The 17,966-nt window shown below is 35.8% G+C and overlaps 1 protein-coding gene across 1 annotated transcript in view; it reads right to left on the reverse strand.

Annotated features, from left to right (window-relative positions):
* The window catches only part of LOC129227424 (pancreatic triacylglycerol lipase-like), a 105,073-nt gene that overhangs the window by 32,124 nt on the left and 54,983 nt on the right, over nt 1-17,966 (reverse strand). Inside the window, exons 2-3 of the mRNA XM_054861978.1 lie at nt 6,589-6,873; nt 4,137-4,372 (exon numbers count right to left, since the gene is read on the reverse strand). Coding sequence (XP_054717953.1) covers nt 4,137-4,372; nt 6,589-6,873 — 521 coding nt within the window. The remainder of the gene's footprint in view (nt 1-4,136; nt 4,373-6,588; nt 6,874-17,966) is intronic.

Raw genomic sequence — 17,966 nt, forward strand, 5'->3', positions numbered from 1 at the left:
GCGGTAATTTACTGAATATCAATGTGATTATTCAGATCAATTTTGACCTAGACTTATTTTTAAAATGAGTTTCAAAAAGTAATAGTTCCAGCTCAATATAGCTTGGTAATTCAGAAAGAAAAGAATATTGATAATAATAATAATAAACAAATAAGTTTTTCTCTCTCAGAAAAAATTGCTGTTTTAATTAGTGAATTTTTACTACGCAAATTATATAAGAATGCAAACTCAGTTTTTATTTAACACTCACGCTAGTTAAAGTGCTACAAAAATGAGAGGAATACACGGCTAATTTAGATTTTATTGATATTATGCTCAACCTCTCTTATATAAATTCAGTATATTTTTCATTGTTTATTTAATTACACTGACTCACGTAAACGATTACGAAACTCAACTTAGAACGAAAATAAGGCTTGTTTTCGTTTAATTTCACTTGTATACTACATTTTTGTATGAATCCTCGCATTACTTCTTGAGATATAGCAGTCACATAAAACGATAAAAATTATTCTGTGATCCAACCTTTTGGGATGACTGAAGCCAAAAATAAATGAGCAACTCGCCCTTTAATATATACCTGTAGACCAAATTTTGTCTTAACCCTTGTACAGTAGACCCTCGTTTTACGCGGGGGTTATGTTCCACGGAAATGCTGCGTAAATCGAAACCGCGTAAATTGAGACCTAATATTAGTGTCAAAATAGGAATTAGGTTCCGTAGATTAAAAAAAAAAAATACTTCATTCTAGTGATGACTAATTGTATAATAAGTTTAATGTGTACTTATATCAATTTTTATGCACAATATGCATAAAGAAAACAAACTAATTTCGTGTTCTGTTTATGAAGAAGAGCTGACTATGATAGTTTTTTGGTAGTCATTAAGAATTTTTCCTCCAATTCTTTGCTTAGCATTAACTCATCCATGATCACTTGCGTCATTTCCATGATAGAATCTTCTTTCACTAACAAATCAGAAAGATCATTCCTATTGTCTACGGATGGTTCGAAAATTTTCAATGTGAGCGTTTTTGGTTGAGTGTCACCGGAGTAGGTATCCGCGTTGGTTTTGACCTCCTTTGTCACTCCTAAAAGTTCTTCTTCCAGTGAGTTCTGAACTGCGTGAGTTTAATCACTTTACTTCTGATGGAAAAAGCTCTGGAACCAATCGCATAAAATGTCTCCAAGGACCCAAGTTCGATTATTAGCACGCCAAAATGCAGTTAGTTACGTGTAATCTGCAATCTTTAGGAGCTTGGGTTTTGAAAGAGAGGAAAATGTTACCTGTTTGCATTGCCGCATCTGCGTAAAACCGAAACTCATCCGCGTAAATAAAATAAAAGTGTCAAATCTTCAACCGCGTATAATCGAAACCGCGTAAAATAAACCTGCTGAAAACGAGGGTCTACTGTATTACTTTTTGAGATATATCAATCACAGATAATAAAAAAGAAAGGAAAAAACATTCGATTGCTCCATCCTCTGGTGTTATTGAGCCCAAAATCTGTCCCCCGGCTGCTTCCTAACATTTTATTTGATTCCGTTCATCATTTTTTGAGCAATGACAGTCACGCATATCGATGAAAACGTTCAGTTACTCCACTATCTTGAACGAATTGACGCAAAAAGCCACGCAGCCCTAAATCATATATGGGTACTTGCGGGTATCGTTCGAATTCTTACTACAGGTTTTGACGTAGAATGGCCCCAAAAAATCGGTCACATACAAACGCACACTATTCTTGAAGAAAAGTTTAAAATAATTTAGCGAACGTCAGAACTGAACGCCGTCAGAACGTTTTACAGTTGGTAGATAGCGAGTCACAAGAAATAAGATAACGTAACGCTTGTATTCTATTTGTTTGCTGAAAAACAGCCGAGAGTTGCGAATCAAAACGGAATAATCTTTTTAGAATTTATCATGAAACTCAGTTAGTCCAGTCCCATTTTTAACGAAGATATTCATTAAAGGCAGTAACCATTTATTCTGCAAATTTGGTGTTAAACATCATTTTGCACATTTAAATTTTTCTTACCAACTGAATAAACGAATTTTGGATCTACGACATTTTGGACAGGCGACATTTTGGCCCGACGACATTTTGGACAGGCGACGTTTTAGCCCGGCGACATTTTGGATCCGCAATATTTTGGCCCGGCGACATTTTGGACCGGCGACATTTTGGACCGACGACATTTTGGACCGGCGACATTTTGGCCCGGCGACATTTTGGGCCGGCGACATTTTGGCCCGGCGACATTTTGGCCCGGCGACATTTTGGAACGGCGACATTTTGGCCGCGACATTTTGTCCCGCGACATTTCGGTGGCGACATTTTGACCCCAAACCGTTTCGAGCAACCTTCCGAGATTTCACATGTTTTGAACAATTTCCTGTGAAAATCAGGTATCTTCAAAATCAAGTGTCCTGAATTGCTTCAAGTTGCACGAATGCAGACTTCTTACTTCTGGGTAAAATACTTGTAGCTACCAGTTTAAAGATCAACTGAGCGTATTTATTAAGTGCAGCGCAGTCAGTTCGATCCTGGCCCAAATTGATTGACTAAGCTCCCAACGATCGTGAATTACACGATCTGGATTCCGTTAGCTTTGCATTGCAATCCTGTCTTAGCGTATTTATTAAGTGTAGCAATGATTTTGTAGCCTTTCTGGCAAAGCAGGAAGGTTTTAAGCTAATATTGCATACCTAAGCTGTCTCTTAAGTTTCCTGATTTGTTTCAAAAAGATTCCAGAATAATTTTTGGAAGATTACTGACTTTAGGAGGAAAACAATCCTGTTGTTTGCAAGTTATGTTATTGTTGGAAAGTCGGCACATTAGCAGCTCATTACTTTCCAGGAACGTTTCTGAATTGTTCTTACAGTGTTATTGCTCTTTATTTTAGACGTCGGACAGGCTTTTGAGAGGTATGAAAATTTTTGTGATCATTCGCTTAGAACAGGGTTTCAAATTGGATGCCGCAGGAAGAGGAAAGGGATGCAGCCAAGTGTGTGTGTGTGTGTCCTTCGTCTCAACCCGGGTGATAAAATTACGATCTCAAAACGCTGCAACTTAACGGTCAGAATGACTTATATTTCGCCAGAATAAGAGCGAGGTAAAAAAATGGAATTTCGATAGAGGAGGGGGGGGGGGATCAAAATGTTGCGATATAGAAACTGTAGCAATAGAACAGCTCTTTTACTTTTGATTTTTTTTAAATAATGTTCATTTTAGAAGATTGGAAGGTGCGGGGTACAGGGGACACTGGAATGAAAAGGGAAAAGTCATTCAGACCGAGAGTTATAAATTTAGAACATTTTGAAATGGCAACTATATTTTTTATCACCCTGTATATGAAAAATAAAAAAAGATCGACCAGAATTCTGTGAGCTTTGGGGGGGGGGGAGGAAGGCTTAAAGCAAACATCTGGTAGAGAAAGTTAAGGGTTGCTATTTTAGTGGCTAACATAAAACAGGTGTTTATTTAAAATCACATGACAATCTATAGCTGCGTCGAACGAGGCGAGGAAGGTCACGAGAGGTCACTGTGACCTTCCAAAAATTTCCTCATTCGGCAAATTTTTGTCTGACGATTCGGCAAAATTTGAAGTACCATTCAGCAAAAATCATCATTCGGCACAATTTGGAGTTCCATTCGGCAAATTGAGAACCTCCACCTTCTCAAAAATTTAAGCTCGGGGAACAACTGGATGAATAAGTTGACTATTGGCCGTGAAAGAATCCTCATATAAATAATAGCCGATGATCGAGTAACCCGCGTGCTTCAACAATGAAACTCACGCCACGGCATGATAATTTGATAAATGGTAATGTTTAACGAGCAGGAAAAGGCTTTATCGTGACAAGGCTGAACTCGATCCGTTAACAACTGTTTTACTGGTAAGACTTTGTTATTTCAGGGGAATTTTTCAACTATCAAAATATCACCAAACAGGCCATGGTTTCGTTCAATTGTAGAAGCAATTTTCACCCGTCATACCTCGACGGGCGACTGTCTAGTTTAAAATATTGAAGCTATTCTATAAGTACCACAGTTTGTGTGTGCGTGTTTTTTCCATTTTTTAAAATCTCAGAAAGACCAAGAAATAAATATGAAACATGAAGGTTATAATTACCATAGCAAGTAAGGCTTCCGCCATTTGCAGCACCCACATCCTGCGTCCACTGCTGCCAAATCCATGGATGATAATTTTGACTGGATTGCTGCCATTGAAATGGGAATAGTACAGCGACGAGCTGTTGTCGTACCACAGCAACTCTCCATTCATCCGCGTCTTGTTCGTATAGAGGATGAATTTTGTTCCTATGGCTTCGGGGGATGCGGGAAGGGTATCTAGGTAATCGAAAGCACCTTGGAAAGGAAATAAAGGGAATTTTTTGAGTAAAAGATGTTGAGTAATATGAAAATGGAATTTTAATTATTTTTTTTTTTACTTCGTCTTACGATGTAAAAAAAGTATTGTATTCGCCCAAAAAAAAAAAAAAAAAAAAAATCGCCCAAAAATCGGCCTCAATTCCCTTTTTACTCGCCCAAGAAGGAACATAAGAGTTTTTTTTTTTTTTTCAACTCGACCGCACGTGGATGTATGCCTAATAACGTATAGTCATAAGTAAAAATATCCATTTTGACGATCCCAGAGTTAAATACAACGAGTTTTCTCGTGACGTCCGTATGTATGTGCGTATGTTTGTATGTGTGTATGTATCTCACGTAACTCAGAAACGGTATGTCCTAGAAAGTTGAAATTTGGTACGTAGACTCCTAGTGAGGTCTAGCTGTGCACTTCCCCTTTTGGTTGCATTCGGGTGTTTCTAAGGGGTCCTTTGCCCCCTTTTGCGGGGAAATCATTGTTAATTTCGATGTAAACTCAAGTGGTGTTACAATTTGGCGGACACTTGGCGATATATCGCAGTCTTTTGATCGCCAACTTGGCGATAGATTTGGCGGTTTTTTAAAAGCTGGTTAATCTGGTTTTATTTTGGCCACTATTGACGATATTTAGAGAGTTAACCATTACGAATTGCTTGTTTTCACTCGACCGCTGCATGATGTCCGCTTCCTTTGATGTTTGTTTTCTATGCTTATAATGCAGGCGTCCATGTGCCTCGGAGATGAATTGTTTATTAACAACCTTCTCAACTTTACACACTCCTTTTAACGCGAAAACAGTATCGAGCACACAACATCCAACGTCCAGCCCTGGTATTCTTTGGAATTTTGACGCCTTAAATTTAAAGTATGGTTAAAGAGTGGGGGTGATCGGTGAACAGATTTGCGTGCTTGTACTGTCCGACTATCGATTACATGGAAAGGCTAATATCCGGTTTATAGGCAGAAATGGACGTATCTAATAGTTTATAGGGATGTTAGATGGTTTGTTTCAGATGTGCACTTTTGCCTCTCTATTATTTACCCTCAGTTTTGTACAAATGAAAATTTGCTCACAGCATCATTTTTTAAATCTAAAGTATATTTGCTTTTACGTTCCTGCACGAATTGAAAATATTTTATTTTCTTTTTGTTGTTTCCATGGTGACTATTTTTGTTTCCCCTTATTTTATCTTTGAGAATGCAATAAATGAATAATGCACTAGTGACATTATAAAACGCGTGCATCAATCGCTATTTTCCCTTCTCCCCTGCTAAATTCATTCAGATGGAATCGTCTTTACTTCGCAGATTGCCAAATTACATACAATCCGTGGTTAAACGGCAAATGAGACAACCTTAAATTTGTCACGCATTTAAATGTGCGAGAAAATCCTATTGTCCTTTACGTCACTTGTTTTGCTTCTCCGCAGTTACTTTAGTTTCTATTAAATTTAAAAAAATACTGCTTTGGCGGCAAAATGCTAGGATCATTAGCTTTCTTCTGAAAACAACGAAATAGAATTATCGGATAACACGTGCAGGATATCCCCCCCCTCCCAGTTCAATGGCTCAAATTCCACCCTCCCTCCCTAAATTTTTGTCAACTCTCTTTCCCTTTTTTATTTTTTAGCTCTCTTTTTAAATTTTATTTATTTTTTAAACATATTTTTATTTATTAATTTATTTTTAATTATTATTATTATTATTCTCTAGAGAAGTTCTGTGATACGCCATTGACATACACACACACACTATAAAAAATGAAATGAAATATAGACAATAATAAGTAAAATAAAATAAAATAAATTAAAATAAGTAAAATAAAATAAATTAATAATTTAAATTAAAAAAATTAATAATTTAAATTAAAAATAAATCAATGAATTTAGATGAATAACTAAAAAAATTACCCTCCCCCCAAAATAAAAAATATGATGGCGCAACTTGTGCCATATTCCCCCCCCCCTCAACTGTGGGCACCCCTGACCACGTGGCGAAGGCTTAGCTAAGTGCCTTCTCGTCTTAAACGGACAATACTTGATCTTGCTCTTCCCGTGCAGAAATGAACCTCCTCAGCCTCAGACCTCTTCGTATCAGTCAGACTATATTTTTTAGTTATACTCCGGTTTCTGTTTTAATTTACTTAATGAATGCATTTTTGAATGCTTTGTTGAATCACGAATAATGTATCTCACCTTCGTCCCTGAAACACCCGAATCCTCTGTAACAGACCACCTCTTCCGCTCGCTTATGGACATGTGACTTATGGGCCTTCCGTTTCTTCATCTCTTCCCAGCGAGCCATGGAGGACACGATGGCGGACCATACTTCGTAGTCGCTGGGTTCGTCCTCCACGTGAGAGCCGGGCCCAACGGATGGATATGCTTCCCTCTGATCCCATGGAGGTACTGTTGTACTTGATGTGGATGAATTTAAGGAATAGCTGGTATTGCCTGATGCGTAAGTTGTTGAGAGTATGACTGAAAAGAAAAGGAAAAGAGATTTAAGAATCATTTCAATTTTGACGTCTTGAGTTCAAATTACGTATTTCAAAACTACTATTTGCGAAAGCAGAAATTTGCACCAGTCATATTAGGCTCTTTTAAAAAAGTTAAATTTTCAGATGGAGGTAATTGGTACTATTATCTTTATGCTTTAATTCCAATGTCTAATGCATAATTATATACAAAATACGGAAAACTTCAAAATATTTATTTATGACGTAAACGGATTGCAATGACTTATATAAGTATTAATATATAAGGTTTAGGCTTACAGCTTCAACAGTTAAGCCACTCAACAGGTATAACGCAACCAGTTCGTCACACAATTTATAAATCAACGTAACTCTAAGGCTGGGCTTTCCAAACTGTGGTACGCGGTTGGGGTCCGCCTACTCTTAGTAGGGGGTCCGCGGCAAACTTTGAAAAAAAAAATGGTACGTGATATTAAAATAATGTTTTTGCATTTGAAAACAAGAATTTGCCGTTGGTATCTTGTAAAAAATAAATTCTTGGGTTTGAAAATTCTACAAGATTCAATTAAAAGGGTCAAAATGGTAAGGGCTGCATGAAAGGAATAGTTGCCTCAACTGTAGAGTCACGTCTATTGAAGTTCAGATTTTTCACAATACCATGTGACAAAATTATAAAAAAGACTTCGTCATTCCGTGCTTCTCTTGCGGGTTGCCAGAATTAAGAACAGTATATACAGGACAAGCTTCTATAGGTGAAAAGGGGGGGGGGTATTTTTGAGACGTCTATTCATGATAAATCTGAAAAATACAATCGCAACAAAGCATTAAACCTCACAAAATGTCGCTTATCAAAGTATGAAAATCGTTTTCATTGCGAATGACAACGCATGCGCGGAGATTATACTTCCAACATTAGTCAATGAGAAAAGAAGAAGCAACCATTCGGTCCTCATAATCTGTCACCAAAACAAAAACAAACAAACCAAATCAAAAGGAAAATAATTTTTGCGTTTGCTGCTACACATATTGATCATTGTTTCATTTTTTGTTTCACTTTATTTTTTTTTTTCTCTTAATAAAATGTCTCGTTCTGTAAAATATTGTTATCAGCTAGAATACGAGCCTTTAGCCGTATGGAAGTTCCCCGGGAAGCGGGACAATTTTTCAAAATACGGGACTGTCCCTTGAAATCCAGGACGTCTGGCAACCCTGTTCTCATGTCAGAAGCGAGGAGGTATCTCGCGAGAAAACCCTTTCAACATTACTTGATTTACTCTTTCTGAAGTCTTTAACTCTTCTAGTGAACCACGATGTTTCACAGGCTAACATTTTCAATGATGAAAACTGGCCAGACTTTCGTTGTTGTCAGATATTATTCATGAAAATGAAGAGGAAGCTTTCTGTGTAAGGTGCTTTTCTGTAATTGAATGACTTATCAAAGAAAAAAAAGGTGGAGTCTTCAAAGGGCTCTTTGGTTCATAAAATATGTGAACACCTTCGAAGTTGTCTTTTCAGCACTAGTTCCCGACAAATCAAGATAAAAATGCTGCAGGATCATACATATAGATGGACACGCCGTTTTCTGTTTTAAAAAAGCCACACGGTCTGTCGAAACGTCAAAATGAATGTTTAATGGGCACAACTTCTAACTATACTACTTAAAATCTATATTCCAGGACAATTACCCCCCCCCCCCTCCCCCAACCCACCCTTCCGTGCCGCATCGTTTGGAAAGGAGAAATGCCAATAGCTCGTTTGAAAACTTAAATCATTTTTATCCAATTGCCACAACTTAACCATTACGAATACATAATTTTCATCAGTGCAGCTACCAAAACTAAATATCTAAGCCGTCTAGATTATAAACTAGACAATCGCCAGATACCAATCACTAAACCCACTATATTAAAATTCTCCAGATAAAACAACGTGTCACTGTTCCAATTGATTCGATTCTCAATTTCGACAGTTTCGAAATCCCAATTTAAGTTAAGCACTGTGAATTATCTACCTAGTGCGTTTTTAAGTAGTATATTTCCCCTTTGTTTAGTATGGTTACTTAAATTAAGTTCAATTAACTACAAACTACAAGTATCTATTATTTCTAATGACAAGGGTCCGCACTAAATATTGGTCTATGAAAGGGGTTCGCAGACGAAAAAGTTTGGGAAGCCCGACTCTAAAAGAATAAAATTTCACCTCCATCCTCTAACAATTATTTTGAAATCTTAAGTTAAAGGACAGGACGTAAGGTTGCTTTTTGTAACACCATAGGCGTTATAATAAGCAGGTAGTTTTAGACAAAAGAGGATACAATTTATATTGTAGGTTTTTAATAAAAAATCGAAAAGGGAAAAAAAGCTGAAAAAATTCAAAACATTTAAGTATTTTCGTACTTTTGTATGCACTAAAACCTGTTTTTGTGCGCTAAATAGGGACCGCATAAAAAATCGTTCAAAATTACACTATTAAGCACTCGTTTTAATAATAGATTAGTTAATTGAGTCCCAATTTGTGCGAAATGTTCATAAACCGAAAAAAGGAGGGAGGCACATACAAAAAAAAAAAAAAAAAAGACCGCACAAAAACAGGCTTGGGTGTTTATGCTTTTTAAGAGGGATAGAAAAAAAATCTAGTTTACCTACAATAGAAGGAGCGCCCAAAGCTTATACAGGAAAAAATTGCTTCTGAGATTTAATTTTCATGAATTTTCTTTGTCAGGGGTGATATAAATTGTCTGGTTATGAAAAGGAAGTTGGACGCAACTCGCGGTGCAAAAGAAAACAATAGGCAGTCTTTAATAACTCAAAAAACTATGGTAATATCAATATTTTGATACCTGAAAACTCATCGAACGTTTAAATCTATCAACACGCAAATATCAAAGCTATCAGCACTGATTAACAACTGTAACAAGATTATGGTTAAGAAACATTTCTTTTGCTTAAATTTGTTTTTATCTTACGCAGTTTCACGCGTAACCGCGAAAAGATAAAAGATAAAATGCTACGCATACATTCAAAAGCTAAACACGTAAGAAAGATACAATGTTTTCATCACGACTTTCGCTTCGCTAATTTATGGAGAAAAAGATTAAATCAGAAGTTTTGAAAGAGTGTCATTTACTTGCTGAGAAAGTGGATAGTTTAAAAATAACGCAGAAAGTTTCACAAAGATAATAAAACAGAAATTAGCTAGGATTTTTTTTTTTTTTTAATTTTTAGGCGTGGAAATATTCTTTGATATTTTTCAGATGGGTGACATTCTTGTCGTAGGAAAATTTTTTCAAAAACAAGGAAGATAATAGTAGTGATCGATTTCATAAAAATAAAAAAAAAATAAAAATCTAAGCATTTCTAACATGAAATAGCAGATGAGATTTTTACGATTTTCGTTTTTATTATTTAGAATGAGTTTAAAATTACTTTTGATATTTTGTATTTGAGAAAATTACGAAACATTTCAATTTTATAATTTAGAATCTCCAATTGCCTTTTTTTTTTCCTTTCGAAGTCGTGCACTACGGATGCCACCCTTGGAAGAGGGACCACAGGTTGAGAGAGAACCACTGCTCTAGGTCAGTGGTTCCCAGCATTTTCACCACTGAGGACCACTTGATACAGTTACGAATCCTAAGCGGACCACATACTATAGGAAGAATATTTTCACAGCAATTATATTACGTGAATCCAAACGTTTTCTTTAATACATTTAATCGCAATGATAAAATTGATCGAGATGAAATTTCTATAGCTGTTCGTGGACCACATGAAAATTGCTCTAAGACCACAGATTGATGATAATCTAGATGATTTTTTTTCTTCATTTTTTTGGAACAGTTAGCTCCAAAAAAATCAGAGAAATATTTTATTTATTTATTTTTTTTGAGCAATCGCGATTGTTATTGTTCTCACTTGACTGTTTTGATGTTCCTATGATTTTATTTTCCCCCCGCCTCCCTCTGGAGCACCACCGTCGGTCGGCCGCCTAACGATGCTGCTCCTCTAGCGAAAACCGTCTCCAGGTTGCGTCACATACTTGCCTACACTGACACATACACCTACCCGCACATATACCTACACACATACACCTACACATACTCACACCTACACACACAAACACATACAGAAAACTATCCACACATACACATACCCCCTTACACATACACCTACATGTACACATACACTTACACACACAAACACATACACACAACTACCCACACACAAACGCATACACCCATACATACAGACACCTACACATACACACACACAAACACATACACACAACTATCCACACATACACATACCCCCTTACACATACACCTACACACACATACACATACCCCTTACACATACACCTACACACACATACACTTACACGCACAAACACATACACACACGCATACATACAGACACCTACGCATACACACACACAAACACATATGCCTACACACACATACACATACTCCACACAAAAACAAATATCCCCCCACACACAAACACACTCCTGCATACACATAAGCACGCGTGATTGCGAAAAACATAATTTGAATTCAAAGTGTCAAAGTTTTTTTTTTTTTTTTTTTTTTTTTTTTTGAGGAAAGATTAATTTTCCTGTGTGATCTGTTCACCCTCAGAACAGATTAGTTCTGTACCTCAGAGACAGAAGGACGTAAGTCATATTATGGTGGTTTTACAGTAAAGAGGAAAAACTTTTTTCTTGCCCATGCAAAGGATGAAACGAGCGCTATTTTAATCCTGCTAAAAAGTTGAAAAGTATTTTTTTTTTTTTAAGAATTGCGTTTACATGGCTCGATGCGGCATTAGCTTCTACAAAAATTGCACTAATAAATGGAAAATCGCAATTTTTGGACGTACATCAGTCTGGTTCTGAGGTACAGAATTTAGCGTTTATTAATCTAATCCAGTGATTAGTAACAGCAAATCTCGTTTGAACGAACATCAGTAAAACAGGTTAACTAAACTACGAGAAATGTCAATGTTTTCAACATTAAATACTTTCAGTGTAACGAACTTTAAGTCAAAGAAGGTTTTGAAGCATCTATTTTTCTTTTTAACATGAATATGCTAAAAAACTGCAGTTTAAACTGCGCTTACATTGTATTTTGCTGTCTTCCTTTTTTCTCCAAGTGATCATTTATCACTCTGGACAGTAACTTGTTTATTTGCCTCTGAAGCAAGTAGAACAGGGTTAGAAGGCGCGAAAATTAGTAACAACCTTTAGGCTAGAAAGAAAATGTTAATAACACATCAATTTTCCTTTAGGCCCGGTGAAATGAAGTGGGACTTGAGCGTCATAATAAATTTAATTAGTATGAGAGAGTAAAACAGTTAATATACTCATTTTTTGCTTTTCTTGAAGAATATTCTGAACTTTTTTTTTTCTTTTTGTAAATAAACTTTAAAACATAATTTTTGCTCCAATAAAAAAAAGCGCCAGAGTTCAAATGAGTAATCTACATGTAAACCGAACTAAAAATCTTAAAATTTTGCCAGAGAGAACGGAAAGGGACTTTAATTCTTATTTTTACTTTAATTCATTATGGAGAGTGGTAATTACCTTCCCAACCCTACACGTGTTGGTATACATAATCAACTATTTCCCTCTATTGGTTAATACGTTTTTAAAGCAGAAGAAAATATAGTACTCCAATAAAACTCCACTATCCTTATCCCCCACGCAAAAAAGGGTACAATAGCTAGTTAAATTGAAGATTTTCAATAATCAAAAGACCTAAGATGTAATTATTTTCTTTTACCAGTATGAATCCAAAAATTAATTTTAATGTAGCACTTACAGATAAAAATGACGTTATAAAGGTTTGAATAATGATTTGGATTAGTGTTTTGCGAGTTCGTATTCGTAAATGTTATTTGTAAATGTAACAGTTTATCAAAAATTCGTTGGAATGAGATTCAAATTTCTACGGATTCATAACATAACGCTGGTTTGCAGTTTTATTTCGAATCATTTTCGGAGTGAGGGCAAAGTGTATAAACTCAATGTATTTTTCATGAAAAACACGAAAAAATATTTTTCACGAAACTCGACATTGTCACAGGAAAAATATTATGTGATGCTTTTACAAAATTACTGAGAAATCTGTAGAGAGTTTGCAGATTTCTGAAAAATTTCTTCTTTAATTTGAAAATACGTAAAGGTTAATTTGCTCAATTTCTCATTTATTAAAACTTCAAATCGCACCAACCATATGATTTGCACATTTTGCTTAGCCAATCAGGGGTGCCTATCCCCCACAAGTTCAATGGCACAAATCCCCCCTCCCCCCCCCCCAAAAAAAAAAAAAATTCTCAGCCCTTTTTCCCTTTTTCATTTTTGCTCTCTTTTTTAATTTATTTCTTTTTTTAATTTTTATTTATTTATTTATTTATTTTTAATTATTATTTACCATTATAATTATTTTATTAGAAAAGTTCTGACTTTTACTGACATACATACACACACACGCAAACTAAATAAATAAATGAAATAAAATATAAACAGAATAAGATTTAAAAAAAAATATTTAAAAATAAATCAATAAATAAATTTAAAAAAAATTAAAAATCCCCACCAAACACTTTGATGTCGCAACTTGCGCCATAATCCCCCCTTGTGGGCACACCTGTAGCCAATCCTATACCATCATGTCTGTTTCAACATCGCTTATCTACTTATTAATACAAACTTATGAGTTACCTCGATGAGGGTAGGTCAACATAAATCGGATCGTAGACTACTATTGGTACATCTTCTGTTATTGCTGGTAGAAATACCAGTATAAGGCCCCAGGTTCTGTCAAGCGAAGAGGCACTTCATAGAAGAAAACCAAGTCGATATATCTTCGTACTCAACCATGAAACAAAGTTACAAAGATTACAAGCGAACAGCTAATTCCTAACTCTTCACGTTACATCAATGCATGATTTCGCACGTGATTACGCAATCTGATCAGCTTTGAGGCACTCTTAAAATATGAATTCTCGATCAAAAACGAACCTATTCGACGAAGAAACCTCGCACGCAATAGCAGTAAAAGGAAAAACGTTCGTTCCATTTAACAAAATAGGAACAGGATCAGCGGAGAATGAAGGTCAATCTGCCTCATCTGTCCGTTTCGTCCTATAAAAGCAGTTGAAAAAATGTTTATCTAAAATTTTTATTTTATTTCATCCCACTAATTCGGTTTCAGGATCTATGGAAAAGGATTGCAATCAAATAAAGGGCAATGAGTACAATCGTTGATAGTGCAATGAAAGCGCACGCTGGCTCGCTTTTAGAATTCAAATGGCAAAATAAAGAGCATCAAGGAGGAGAAAATGTGATTTATTAAATGAAGCATCGGTTGAATTAACGTATTTTCAAACGGTTCGTTGGGTTCGCCTTCCTTGATACTGCGGTGTATTTTTTCGTTTGTGACTGTTTGTTTACTAACACCGACAAAATACACGTTTGGTTAAATGAACAAATTCATTGAAGAGATCTATGAATTTTAGTCTACAATATTACATTTGTATATTTATTTTACTGAATAAAATATAGGTACGGTGTTCACAATACGTTTTCATAAGTAATACAGTTTATGTACAAAATTTTGAAATGTGGCAACGAAACAATATGCTTTTAGACCATTTTTGGAGGAGTTTCTAATACCGGTATTCCGGTATCGCGTTTAACAAATACAGAAACCCGGTGTTGAATTTTTAATCTGGTATTGCAATCACTATTCGTGATTGTAACATTATTCTATTTCTGAAATACATTTACTCTAAAAATAATAAAATAACAGAGTTTAAAAAAAAAAATACTAAGCACTTTTCATGTTGCACACAAAAGGACAAAATAATTTTTATGGGCTAGAAAGGACAATTTAAGTACTCCTGTACTTTTCAAAAATTCCAAGACTATGACACCACAAATGAAGAAAAGCGCTTTGATATGACTTGAATGTGCGGTTCTAGTCATATCAAACAAAACCTTCCCAATAAAAAAAATATGCATGTTTCAACACTCAAGTTATGATTAAAAGCTAGATAGTAAGAAATTCTCTTCATGACTTGAGACGCACTATTCTTCGTTTGTGGTGTCATTTTCTTGGAATTTTTTGAAACTAGGGGAATACTTCAATTGATCTTTCTGACCAAGAAATGTTATTTTGTCCTTTTGATAGCATTATAAAAAGTGCATAAGTTTTTTTTTTTTTTTTTTAATTCTGTTATTTAGCATATAACTAAATACTTCTTTTCTTCAGAGATACTTGAAATCTAAATATATAAGCGCTTCTAGAAATTCATGGAAAATATCAGTTTGTTCACAAATTATAATTTCAGAAAGATGTATGTGAATTTTGCTTCACGAGTCGGAATCAAATTGAATACATCGCAAGCGGCTATGCTTTTCTTTAAAAAATAAAAATTTGATGACCATTTCTTTGGAAATAAGTAATTACGGAAGTGAAATGCGATATTAACGTTTTAGAGAGTACCTAATGCAGTTGTAAAAGTGAGGTTAAGCAACAAAAAATCAGAAAATATTTTTTTAAAGTGTGTTTGGAAGTTGTGTTGACGGCTTTTGCTTTCGCTTCAGAGGTTAAATCCAATTAAGAAATCTCCTCAAACTACGTTTCTGAGAAATGCAACGTAAATGAAAGTTTGGCGTCATAAATATGACGTCAAAACACTTCTTTTACCAGCTGCATTCATGAGGCTTCTGAATAGAAACTTCTTTACGTATACGCATATATAAAAAATCACTACGAATTCGTATTCAAATTATCACAGTAGTCACATTCATCGCCATAAACTTTCCAGCATTTTTGCTTTTTGTATATATTCCTGTGTTTTACGGTTTTACTACGCATGTAACAGGAGGCGTAAATCATTGCCGACTGGGTGCATTATATTTGAGTAATACTTGTGAAGAAATGTTAGTTGTTTTTTTCCTTACAGAAAACGTACGTTTGACAACGTTATATTATGGTATGGCAGCAACTTATCGCCTTAGGTGGCAACAGGATCGATAGGAGAAGGTAAAATACAAACACATTTCGTTTTAAGGTCAAAAATACTTTATAACTGCTACTTTAGCTATCTCAGACACAATATATACGCTGTAAAAATTTTCAGAAACGTTGCTGAGTATTTCCGCGTAACGTTTCGGCTTTTCAATGGTTTTTACCTACTTCCTGGAAATATCAAGTATCATTGTCAAAAAGTTTTCTGAATGGCTACAAGTTGCACGAGTGCAGACTTCTCACTGTTGTGAAAAATATTTATAGCTCCCAGTATAAAGATTCACTGAGAGTATTTATAAGGTGTATCGACATCAGTTTACTTACGGTTTGTCCAGACTGTTTAAGCTTGCAAAGGGAGCGAATAGGTCTTTGGACTATTTAGCTTTGCAAGTACTGCAATCATTACTTGCAATTATGGCTTAGCTTTGGCCATGATTGCAATACTGCTCATGGAGCTGTTATATCATCACCACTTAAGATTACTTTAAAGTTCTAGAGACAAATGGGAAGATTTCTGGATTTCTCAGGATAATTTCAAGAAAATTACTGAGTTTTAGCGGAAAACATTTTTTTTTTTTTTTTTTTTTTTTTTTGCGAGATATGTTACCGGCTGAAATTGGGCACATCAGCTGCCTATTATTTTCCAGGAACTTTTCTGAATCGTTTTTACAGTGTACACCAGTTTTAACAAGTATTTTTTTTCAGTCGGCAGTTCATCAATAGTAGTTAGGATAAAGTTGTGATTCTCTGGATTTCTCAATACAAGGTGCGTCTGAAAAGTTCGGTGAAAGGAAGCATTAAACACATGTAACAACACGTGGAAACAAAATTTCTTTTTTCACCTTCAAAGTAACATTTATTGGCCACAATACACTTTTGACATAGTTGATAAAGTTGCTCGAATGAGTCAGCAAAAGCCTACTTCGGAATCGATAGAAGAATCGATGTCACACGTCGTCGAATGTCTGCAAAACGGTCTGCCCTTTGGAAACTCCTTGGGGCCGGGGAACAAAAAGAAGTCTGCATGCGCCAGATTAGACGAGTACGGTGGATGTGCTTTAACAGTAACATGGCAGTGGGTCAAGAAGGTGTGTACACGGAGCGCAGTATGGGGGCAGGCGTTGTCATGCAACAGACACCGCTTTCCAGGCTTGCACAACTGTGGGAGAACACGCTGGACGCACAGCAACAAGCGCTTCAAAACGGATTCGCAGTGTTCGGCTTAATTCGTTGCTCCATTTCAATTTGACGTGAGTTTTCGCACACATACCGTTCGACTGTCCGTAGCAGAACAATATGCGTCGCTTTATTGCGCTACTTAGTACGTGGTGTCTTTCCATAAGTCTCTCCATTCGCATACGCGTGGGCGCATTTTCCACTCATGTTGCTTTAGAGATATCCATCCATTCACATAACTTTTTAGACGCACTTTGAATATACGTTTGGTTAAGCGCCAAGGGAAAAAATATGTGTAGACACTCAGTTTCCGGCATCTTTACGAAGAACCAAGAAAGCTTAAAAATGTTATTGATTCAGATCGGTTATGCACTGTAAAAACGATTCATAAACGTTCCTGGAAAATAACGGGCAGCTAATGTGCCCAATTTCAGCCATTAACCATTTTATCTTCACAATCCAGGACATCCGCTAACATCAGTAACCTTCCTGACATTATCCTGAAAGCCTCCTGAAAAATTCAGAAATCTTCCCGTTTAAAAACAGTCGTGTCTCTGGAAAATTAGAGTAAACTTAAGAAGGTATAATATAATAGCTTGGCGTTTTCCTGATTTATCAAGGAAGTTCCAAGAGCATTATTGAAAACATGGCCAAAACTAAGCCAGAACTGCTGGGAAGTACCGAGAATTTTACTCGCCTGCAATTCTTGCAAAGCTCTGTAGTCCATACATATTCGCTTCCTTTGGCAGCTTAATCAGCATGGACGGGCCGTAATTGAGCTGAAGCCGATACACTTTACAAATGCGCTCATTTAAGGGCTAAAAATATTTTTCACAACAGTGAAAAGTCGGCATTCGTGCAACTTGTAGCAATGCAGGAAACGTTTG

Source organism: Uloborus diversus, chromosome 8 (genome assembly GCF_026930045.1).
Source record: "Uloborus diversus isolate 005 chromosome 8, Udiv.v.3.1, whole genome shotgun sequence".
NCBI classification, from domain to species: Eukaryota; Metazoa; Arthropoda; class Arachnida; order Araneae; family Uloboridae; genus Uloborus; species Uloborus diversus.